Consider the following 12,087-nt stretch of genomic DNA (forward strand, 5'->3'; position numbering starts at 1 on the left):
AAATTTTACACAAAACTAATACTTTCTCTGATGAAAATGTAAAAAGAATCCGTCATTAGGAAGTTAGGATCATTTATTATATTCGAAAAAACAATTTTTAAACTAAAACTGGTTTCATTAACATAATTTAAGAAAAAAAGAAAAGAAAAGTCAGGAATAAAAAAAGACTCCTTGTTTTGAAACGAATTGATCGACCCAATTGTATTTTTATATTATTATGGTAAGTGCTACCTCTGTAGAGCATCCATTTTCAATTTCAAATATTTTTGTTGTTAATTTAAAAAATGGAAATAATTGGTAATGCATTCCTTATAAGGAAACAAATATATTTGCTAATTAATCATAATGAGGAAGCAAACTGCTCATTAAATGAGCACAATACAATTACAAGTAAGAATAAAGTAAAAACACCCAAAATCGCATTTACAGCTCAATTTTTTAATTAAAAATCAAATTAATATCCTTACGAATTTAGTGCATTCCACAGTATCTATTATCTGTAATAATGTAAACATATTCTTCACAATTGATGAAAATGGATATCGTGTCTTCGGAATTAATATATATTATTTTTGTAAAATGTATAAATAATCAAAACAATGCACTTTTGTTTAAAAATGTCAAATTCCCAGCAAAACTAACAGCATAACCTAAAATTAGTCAAAATTTTAATTTTTAAAATCAAATAACTTTTGTTTAAAATGATCGATTTCCGGTGAAAAACGCTTATATGTTCTATCGGCATTCAAATATTGCAAATATTCCTTAAAAAGTAATGATATTAATTTTAAAAGACAATGTTTAATGAAAAACACTAGCATAATAAAACAAGAAATTGTTTAAGATTGTAAATATTCTTTTAAGCGTAATATTTTTTTATGAAAATAATCAATTGCCGGTGGTAAATGTTAACATAAACGAAATTTGTTTCAGTATTCATCTTTGAAACCTAGACCGATTTCCGATGAAAAAACGCGATCATAACCTAAAAATGTTCGAAAATTTTTTTATCTTCTCCGAAATCCACTGATTTTTCATTAAAAGTACTAATTTCCTGTATAAAACGCCACTAAAAACCAAAATTTATTAATTTAATTATCTGCCAGGTAATCTGCACAATTATGCTAAACTGAAAAATCTTATGATTTTAATTTTAATGAAAGTAGTCATTTTCAACAAAAAACGGCCTCGTGACAAAAAATCGTTAAAAATTATAAATTATTTTGCAGTTTTATTATTTTTGTTCAAAATAACCTATTTTCAATAAAAATGTTAGCATAACCTTAAATTATTTTAAAATTGTGAGCCTTCTTTAAATTCTATCTCGATTTCCAATGAAAAACGCGAGCCTAACCTAAAATTGTTCAAAATTTGTTTATCTTCTTTGGAGTCCAATAATTTGTTATTATTAGTACCGATTTCTGGTATAATATGCTAAAAAACCTAAAATTGTACAAAAAAAGTTGAATTTAATTATTATACTTGATAAGCTGAAAAATAATGATCATCTGAAAACTTTTATGATTTTTTAAATTAAAAATACCAATTTCCGACGAAAAACACTGACACTAAAAAAAAGTATAACCTAAATTTTTGCAAAAAATTTCTCATCTTGGGAATCTAATACTTTTTTATTAAAGGTAATGATTTTTAGTATGAATGACATATAAATCTGCAGAATCTTATAATAAAAAAATAAAAATACCGATTTTCGACGAAAAACACTAATATAAGAAAACAATATGATACTAAATTGTTCTGATTGTTCTAAATTTATTTTTTAATCTCAAAATAACTAATTTCCGCTGAAAAATGTTAACATAACCTAAAATTGTTCAAAAGTTTGAAATCTCAGTTGAAACTTACATCAATTATTTGGAATTTTTCAAATGTTTGTTTAAACTAACCGAATTCCTGTGGAAATACTAATTTCCAACAAAAAGCACCGATATAAGGCATTTATATATTATTTAATAATTTAATAGATAATTTGAAATGTTTTCTCTAACCTGCAACAATACACTGAAACCTGAATTTAAGTACGGTTTCCTGCATGACCTGCAGTGGCCTTGCACATAAATCCAGGGCAATGCAACGTAAACATTCAGAGCCGTGTGAATTACATCTTTTATATGTGGACGCATGACGCAACCTGACGCAACTAACACACTGAGAATACTGCCCACTCTGTCGTTACGCTATTTCCTGTTTCAGCATCACGAAACGACAGTTTTTTTAAAATAGGATTTCTTAGTTTTTAAGTATTTAAATGTTGATCTTACCAGATATCGTGAAATCGGAATCTTGCTGCTCGTTGTTTTTGGACGTTACAGATTGCGTGGAAGTCTCTACCTCTATGTAATTCCTTTCCCTGGAAGCATCCAGCTTGGAAATAATTTTCGAGACGATTAAACTCATTTCTCTATTTTCATTCGCTTCCTCAGGTGTCAGGATGTTGGTCGAATTCCTAATCCGAGTCTCATGTTGGGTCCTTCCGACAGCTAACATGCTGTTTATGAAAATGTCTCGTTCAGTCTGATTTACCAGAAAGGGTGTGACAATGCAGGAAAGAATCAGAAGGATCAACAAAGTACCCATTGAGTACTTCATGAGCTTCAATCGGCTTTTTCGAGCCGTTTGTAATGGAAGTCCACTCGAAGTAAATTGATCCGTTTGAGGAAGTATCGTGTATTGCAGACTCGCGTCTCCCTTTCTAACTGTTTTGTACATTTTGATGTACTTAACTGAAAAAGAGAAGTAAAACTATTCATAATTAAGATTCGTGGTAGCGAATCGTTGCCGGGTAAGAATAAAAATTGGTCAAAGTAGGCGCCCCACTTCCCCTCCTCTCACTTCAAACTTCGATTTATCTTCCTTTCCCAACTTCTTCCTCATCTACTTCGCCCTCTTCTCACTTTCCGCATATTTCTCCTCACTTCCTATATCCCCACACCCCTTCACTACTTTCCTTTCTCTAATTTCATGAAATTTCTTCTACTCTCCTTACCCTCATTTTCCCTACTTTCCCTTCCTTCATTTTCTCTTACTTTCCTTACCCTTATTGCCCCTGTACTGTGAGATAAGAGTTGAGAGTTGTGAGTTGTGAGTTTGCGAGTTTGATCAAATAGTTGAATTTTCAAACAAAAAGGGGAATTTTCTTTAAAAAAAAATAATTCAACGATTTATTTATATTTGCAAACCGAAGAGATGAACAAAAATATATTCATGTTTAACCAAAAAGATGAACTTTTAAGCATGAATATTAATTTTCTGTAAAAGAAGACGAATTTTCAATGAAATAGTTACATTTTTAATCAAAGAGGAATTTTTTAAAACTATAATGATGATTTTTTAACCGAAAGAATCAAATTAACAAACTAATTTTCAACCAAGAAGATGAGTTTCCAACTATGGATTTAATTTTCTGCTAAAAAAACGAATTTTCAACAGAATAATTAATTTTCATCTAAAGAGATGAAGTTTCAACTACAATAATGAATCTGCAAAGGAAAAAGTGAATTTTCAACAAGGAACTTAAAATTTTAATCAAATAGTTGAATTTAAAAAAACAAACAAATTTAATGAAGAATGTGACAGTTTATATTTAAACTATAATATATTTTGATTTTGAATCAAAAATACAGTTGAATTCATCCAAAAATATGAATTTTCAACAAAATAGTTGAATCTTCAACCAAAAAATAATAATTTTCAACAAAAAAGATGAATTTTCTATCTAGAAGTATACTTTTCGGCAAAAGAAGATGAATTTTCAATTAAATAGTTACATTTTAACCAAAGAGAATAAATTTACATAAAATCATGAATCTTAAAAAAAAATGTTTTTAAATTTTCTTTAGATATTCAATTTTCAAAATGAAGTGATTTGAAATTTTCTCAAGAATTTTAAGAACATTTTTTTTATTCTCTTCTAACCTTTTAAAAATCTATAAAAGCTTTTAAACTTTTTATTTTAAATATGCAAATATCTACATTTTGTTTTAGCATTTTTCAGATTGTTCCAACCTTTAAATTATTCTTGAATCTTTTTAGAACTTCGAAATATCTCAAATTATCTTGATTTTTTTAAAACAATTTTTAATCTTCAAGAATTGGAAAATTTTTCTTTAAAAACGTCAACATTCTTTCTCGAAATTTTAGGAAATCATTTGAAATGTTTTAAAATATTTTTAAAAAATCTTTAAGTGCCCCTTTTCAAATCTTCAAAAATCTACATTTTGTTAAACAAATTTTGAAATATTTTCAAGATTTTAATTATTTTGGAATTTTTTGAAATTTTCAATATATTTTCAATTAAATTTTTAACTAAAAAGATCAATTTTCTAGAAAAATCATAAATCCACAACAACAACAACAAAAAAAACTTTTGAAATTAACCAAAATGTTGAATTTTTAGCTGAAAAATATCAATTTTAACTAAAAATTGAATATATAAATTTGCAGTTGAAAAATTAATCATTAACCCAAAAACAATGAGTTTTAAATAAACTAGTCAAATTATTAACCACAGAAATAATTTTTTAACTAAGTACATAGTTTAACTTTCAACCAAATAGTTGATTTTTCAATTATCAATGGAACAGTTAAATCCTGAACCAAATAGTTTAATTAGTATGTAAAAATGTAATTTTAAAACAATGAATGTATTTTTTCAATTTTCAATTACCAAAATTAATTTTCAATAAAAAAAAGAATTTCGAATAAAATAGTTGAAAATTTCAACCAAGCACATAAATTTTCAAATAAAATAGTAAACTAAAATTCAAATGAAAATTTCAACTGCAGTTGAATTTTTAATAAAAAAATATGAATTCTCCACAAATAATGTAATATCTGATATTTTAGCATAAAAATATTTTTATTTAAACAAAAAAGTCGAATTTAAGCAAAAAAGAAGAATTTTTAACCAAGTTGATTTATTATCTACCAATAAACACAAATAGACCTAATCAGTAATACCTTATGATCGAATTAGATTTTTTGAATTACGTAACCAGCAACTATACTATTTTATTATCATTAACAAATAAGTCAGTTCCATTGACTGATTGATTTATTGATCAATATTGAAGGACTTATCTGTTAAAATGACTTTTTTGTCAGTAGAAATGACAGAATTCTCAGCCAAGCATACTTGATTAATTTAATCAGTCAAATTTTGACTGCCTTAAATTTAGATTGTAGTCAACTCAATATCTACAAAATAACTATCAAATTAGACGCCCCTAAATTATTTCCAGACACGATAATAAACTTATTTAAAGTCAGTTTTTTGCTTAAATTGAAATAACAAATTAAACAATAGGGAACGAAATAGATATAATATCCCGCTTTTAATTGTTTTAATAAGTTGATACCAAGTTCGCAAATCAGTTTCTTAGAAAATAACATTGGAGTTCATAGTGATGAAAGCTGCGACGTCCTGAAAGCTCGATAACTGCAAAAGTTCACAATCTTCAAACTGCTTCAAAGTAAAAACTCAGAAAAGAGTAAAACTCTTGAGAAAGTGAGTAAACGCAAGAGACACGACCAGAACTTTAAAAATGATCAGCTTTCTTTCCAGTTTTTGACAAATTGAAATTTGTCAATATTGAGTTTTAAACCATCCCAATCAAGTTTAATTTTTCTTATTTGTTCTCGGGTGAACCCGGTTTTTCATCGTAGCCATAGAGTAAGTCAAGTGACTGATGAGATTAGGATATTATAAATTAATTTATTGCGACGTTTAAAATATTAAAAAATTATTGTTATTATTGCATTGCTAGACTGGTACATTTAAATCCCGTATCGCTGCGGTTACAATCCTATTGTACTATGCCAGCTGAAAAGTCCCGTGCAGGAACCTCGGAGGATCCTGATCATGTTGCTGGACATCAATCTGCACACGGGCCTTTACAGTTAACCTTGGCGGTTTCTGTACATGTATTTGACGAAGGAAACTGTACATGATCCTCCAAAGGAACCTGTACGCACGCTAACCTTTGAATGAGCCTGTATAGGTTCTTTCACAGAGCGATTTGAGACGCAGGTTAATGTGCAGGAACTTGTTTAAGATCCTATACGTAAACCTGCATAGAAACTAATCCGCCACGGTTCGCTAGTGGCTTGGCTCTCTCGATAGTAAGTTCGATCTTCAAAGCAATAAAAGAAAGCAGCTTTATAGCTCTAAGCGACATCAGTTTTCGCGACTGCTTTCTGCAAAGGATCGCATAAGCGTTTCTTTACAGAAACCTGCGCCTGAATTTATTTCGCAAAGGTACCTGTACAGGAACCTATACTCGATCATTCAAAGGTCTCTTTGTCGGTGCAGGTTCCATTTTAGGATCATTTAAAGGCTCCTTCGCCAAAATCCTGTACAGGACCCATCAAGATTACCTATGCAGGTTCGTATGCAGGAACATTTCCACGAACCTCCGAGGTTCCTGCACAGGCATTTTCATTGGGTGACTTTTATTTTAAAACCCTGGTGAAAAAGATTTCTATAGATGGATTTTAATTAAAATTCTAATATCAGTTTTTTAAGGCGTTGATAGAATAACCCTAAAATAATGTTTGAAAAAATCAAAAAACTTAGGAGATATTCAAAATTGAAAATTTTGGTCCTTTTTCTCTTGACTTCCATAAATTTGGAGATTTTAATGATATTGAGGTATGTTTTTAACAATTATTCGTAAAAGGACGCAGTTTCGGGCAAATATTTTTTTAACAACGAAATTTCAAAAACTTCTTGGATATTTCAAAAATTAATTTTGAAATTGAACTTCTCAAAAAAAAAACCGTTTTTTATTTCCCTCATTTTTTATATAGATAACTTACAATTTCCTCTACAAGCCCTGTAAATATCAAAATGGGATCTTACTTACAATAGACGAACAATGGTGTACCTACAGCGTCCGAGAGTCTGAACTCTGAAGTTCGTGCATACGATTATAATATTGTTCTATTGTTCGTCTATTGTTAACATGGTTTTTCAAATCGTGCGCATCATTTCGGGGTACTCTCTTAATTATTTCTCGAAAACTAAAGGAAATCCTGTTTTGGTACTGACGGATTTTGTTTGTTTTTTTTCTGACTCTTTTGCAGAAAAATGGTCCTTTATGGCAAGAAAATTCAACAAGATGGTAAATAATGAAACTATTTGGTAGAAGTTTCAATTGTTTCGTAAAAAATGTGCTTTTCTAAATTGAAAATTATTATTTTTTAATATTAATTTAACTGTTTGTTTGAAAATAAACGTTTTTGTTTACTTTTTTTCTGACTGTTTTGTAGAAAATTGGTCCTTTTTGGCAAGAAAATTCAACTAATTGGTAAAAAATCCAATTTTTTGGTAAAAGTTTCAATTATTTCGTAAAAAATTGGCTTCTATAAATTGAAAATTATTGTTTTTAATGTAAATTTAACTTTTTGTTTGAAAATAAACGTTTTAGTTTACCTTTTTTTACAGTTTTTCAAGGAAAAAGGCTCCTTTTTGGCAAGAAAATTCAACAAGTTGGTAAAAAGTGCAACCATTTGGTAGAAGTTTAGACTGTTTCGTAAAAAATTCGCTTTTCTAAATTAAACATCATTGTTTTTAATGTAAATTTAATCATTCTATTTTCGGTTAAAAACTAAAATTTTTTAGAATAAAAATTCAACTATTTTTTTGAGAATTCATCTTTTTTGGTAGAAAATTAATCTTTTTGGTGGAAAATTTAACTGCTTGATTAAGAGTTTATGTATTTTTGTTAAATTGTATTTTTCAGTAGAAAATAAAATCTTTTCGTTATAAATGCAAACCGTTTGATTGAAGTTTAATCTGTTTTAGTTGAGGATTCAACTATTTCCATTAAAATTGTTTTTATATTTCAGAAAATTCATGCTTTTTCATTATATTTAAAATTAAGTTTCTCAAGCAGAAATTTAATTATTCAATTTTTGGTTAAAAATGATTTTTTTCAGTTAAGAAATTCAACTCTTTGGTTGTGAATTTATGTAATTTGTTGAAAAATCGTCTTGTTTGATAGAAAAATAATCTTCATATTTTAAAATATAATTTTTTAATAAAAAATGTATTTATTTTCTTGAAAATATCTTATGGCAATTTTTAAAAACTTATGGAATCTTTTTAAATAACCTTTTAAATTTAATTTTTGATAATAAAAAATCATTATAAATTTTTCCATGAATGTTAAGAAAACTTATTATATAATAAAAAATCTAAAAACATGAAGCATTCGGAAATTCTTAAAAAATTTCAATATTTGTATTTTAAAATATTCAAAAATGTACATTTTTTAAAACTTTTTAAAAATATTTTCAACTTTCAAAATAATTTTTCATCTTTTTAAAAACTTCTGAATAACTCTTAAGCTTACTCGAATTTTTTATAAAATTTTGTGATCTTCCTGATTACAAAATTTCGCTTTAAAATCTTCCCTTTTTTTCGAAATTTTAGGATAAAATTTTTAATGTTTTTAAATCCTTGTCAATTTGGTCTTAGAATCCATTTTTCAAAATAAAAAACTCAGGTTAAATTTTCAAAGGAATTTAAGGATTTTTTTCAAAATCCTGAGACAATTTAAAAATTTAAAAGGCTTCTTTATTTTCAAAATCTTTAAAAATGTTCTAATTAAATTTTTTATATAAAAATGCAAAGCCATTTTTAAGATAATTTCCAGATATTAATAAAAAATAACGTGGTGCACTTTTTAATAATTGAATATCAGTGAAAACCTTTTGAATTCTGAATTAGAAAACTTCTTGAATTATCGACGACAGTTAAGAGTCGTTTGAAACTTGATGAAAAAATGTGCTTTCGTAGTCGTGCGGATCGTAAACCAAATTTGATATACCTCGTGAAAATTTGTAATTTACGCTGGAAATGTCACAAGTCCTATAATATTATCATCATATTAAATGGATATATATAAATATTTATTTTCGGGATTTTTAATTATGACCATAATAAAAACGTTCAAAATTTTTTACTTTGCTAGATCTCTTGAATTTGAAAAATTTGTTCAGGGTAATAATTGAAAAGTACTAACATTTAAACAAAGCGTCGAAATGTAGACAAATAAAAGCCATTTTTCAGGGTTTTAGTTAGACATTCGAATGAATGAGAATACCTTTTTCAAGAGACAAAATTGACACAGTCTTTAATTAACAAATTCACGCCACGTAATTTCGAAGCCCCTTTTTATCTGAGCCTCGGAGAGATGGAAAAAAACGTACACTTGAGTTGGTTTCCAACCCCGAATGAGTGTGCAAAAGACGAGAGGAAAAAACAACTCCTTACACTCGAAACGAAAAGTTGGTCGGATACCCGAGTACCTTTCATACTTTCACGTTTTCTTTTCGCCCTTACGCTGGCTACACTTCTAAATTTTAGTTCTTGTAGAAAGAAGCAAGAAAAAATATGTTTAAAAAGCATTTTTTTCAATGCAAGAATAATTTGAAAAAATAATATATTTCCTGGCTTATAGTATAATAACTCGTTACAGTTTTAGCTATATTTTTTATAATCCAAAGAAAGTATCCGGGTAAGCATGAGTAACTTTAAAGAATTTTTCTTACAAAAGTTATAAACAATTTGAATGAACTGTCAAAAAATTTGAATTTCTCAAAATTGGCTTTACCGATTTTGATGGCTGAAATATATGTTATATAGGGTGTTAAGACAACCTTTTTCTGTAATATACTCATGTCCAAGATATTTTTATTCTTTAGTAGCTCATTAATATATTCCAAGAAGAAAGAATCTTTTATTGAATAAGAAACATGTTTTTTTTCTTAATGAAGTTTAAATAGTGCTCCCGCTCGCGGCAATTTTTGCCAAACGCATGGATTGGCTACACCTTTGTGACGTCATTCTTCGCGGGAACATTCAAACTACCTAAATTATGGAAATTTAAACAAAAAAGTAAAAACGGTTTCTGAATATGCATTTCAATGTATAAATGTGCCCAAACATTTTTCACGTATTGTTATCAAATACTAATTAATAATAATTACTAAGTAAATAATTGAAATAGTCTGCCCAAATAGCTTCTGCCCATTGCCAATGCGTTTTTATGTTTTGCGGTAAACGAATAAAAATGTTATTCGGATCTTTATCCTTCCTAGAATCAAATGCATTCTTTGTTTATATCTTCGACCCTGCTTAATTCGACTTTTATTTTTTATTTCTTATTTTTAGCGTTTTTAGAAATGCTAGGGGAGTAAATGATCTAAAGGTAAAAGAATTGCGTGAAACTATCGAAGTGAAGAAACTAGACATTTTATGTGTGTCTGAAACAAAGAAAAAGGGACTGTTGTGAGCTAGAATGAAAGTAGGAATCAGAAGACTATTTATCATAGCATGCTACGCGCCGGTTGATAGTGATCCTAGATAAGTAAAAGACGCCTTCTCGGACACTTTAAATGACACAATAAACATTTGCGAACATGGGGAAAGAGTAATTCTACTAGGAGACATGAACGGTTGGGTGGGCATCCAAAATCAGGATACAGAAAGAGTATTAGGTCATTTTGGGGATCCAAGAACAAACTATAACGGAGATAAATTAGTTGGTCTATGCTTAGAAAGGGGTCTGTTTATTACAAATACATGGCTTAGGCATAAAATGATCCACATGTACACCTGGTCTAAAGGAAATAGCCGCAGTATAATTGACTTTGTTGTTGCGGATGGAAGACTAAGAGAGTTAGTCAAAGATACAAGAGTCATGAGGGGTCCTCAATACAATACTGGTCATTACCTTCTGATCTCAAAAATTAACTTAGGTCGGGGATGGAGAAAAAAGAGAACCAAGAAAGCAAAACAAACGCGAATCAAAATTGAGAACCTACAGAAACCGGATGTGCGAATAGATTTCCAAAATAAGATAATCGAAAGCATAGATAGGGCAACATGGGAGGACCGTATAAAAAACAAAGATTTAGAGGGCGCCTGGACAATGTTACGGGATATCCTTGTTAGATGCACGATCGAAGTGTGTGGTACCGCAGTTGTAGGAAGAATTTCTGGTGATGCGTGGTGGAATGATGAAATTCAGGCTGCCCAAAAAGCAAAAAGACAAGCGTACAAGAGAACTTTGAACATCGCAGGTCTTAGCAATGAGGAAAGAAATAGACGTAGAAATGATTATAGACGCGAAAACAGGATATTTAAACGATTAGCTAAAGAAAGTAAAGATACAATTAGAGCAGAAGAAGAGATAAAAATCCAAAACGACTTTGAAGGAAGCAGGAAACTACTTTATAAAAAAATGAAAGGAAACAAAAGTACAGAAATTGCCAACATGAGAAATAGTAGGGGGGAAATGGTATATAATGCAGACGGAATACTAGAGGCTTTCAGAGACTACTTTAGGAGACAATTCGGAAATGAAGCTATAGGACACCACAACTGCGATGTTGAACAGGATGCGATGGAAAACTCAATTGAAAAAGTCTGTGTCACTGAGGTTAGGGATATAATTAAGAACTTGAAAAACGGTAAGGCTGCCGGGGTAGACGGTATTAACGCTGAAATGCTTAAACACGGTGACGCGTGCATACCACATAGATTGTGCAAATTGATAAATTTATGTTTCGAGATGGGAGACGTCCCAGACGATTGGAGAAAAGCGATTATCGTACCAATATACAAGAGAAAGGAAGATAAAAGCGAGTGCAATAATTACAGAGGGATTAGCTTATTAAGCACCGTAAGTAAAATACATTCAAAAATACTTATTCTTAGGGTAATGAAAATAACAGAAGCAAAGATTTGGGAAGTCCAAAGTGGGTTTATGCCAGGAAGGTCATGTGCGGATCAAATATTTAGCTTAAGTAAAATAACAGAAACAAGTTTGAGAGTAGGAAAAATAGTTTTCTGTGCATTTGTTGACCTAGAAAAATCTTTTGACAAGGTAGATAGAAGTAAACTTTAGGAAGTCCTGAAAGAGTATGGAGTCAATGGATGGATCCTACAAGCTATATAAACAATATATACAGGTAGCAAAGCGAGTGTAAGAGTGAATGGGAAACTGAGTGACTGTTTCGATATTATTCAAGGAGTTAGACAAGGATGCGTTATGTCTT

General features: G+C 29.4%; 1 protein-coding gene across 1 annotated transcript in view; it reads right to left on the reverse strand.

Annotated features, from left to right (window-relative positions):
- Positions 1 to 12,087, reverse strand: part of LOC117167747 — a 26,713-nt gene that overhangs the window by 7,658 nt on the left and 6,968 nt on the right. Inside the window, exon 2 of the mRNA XM_033352899.1 lies at positions 2,283 to 2,744. Within this exon, the coding sequence (XP_033208790.1) occupies positions 2,283 to 2,730 (448 nt within the window). The 5' untranslated portion in view covers positions 2,731 to 2,744. The remainder of the gene's footprint in view (positions 1 to 2,282; positions 2,745 to 12,087) is intronic.

This window comes from Belonocnema kinseyi, chromosome 2 (genome assembly GCF_010883055.1).
Source record: "Belonocnema kinseyi isolate 2016_QV_RU_SX_M_011 chromosome 2, B_treatae_v1, whole genome shotgun sequence".
In the NCBI taxonomy this organism is placed as follows: domain Eukaryota; kingdom Metazoa; phylum Arthropoda; class Insecta; order Hymenoptera; family Cynipidae; genus Belonocnema; species Belonocnema kinseyi.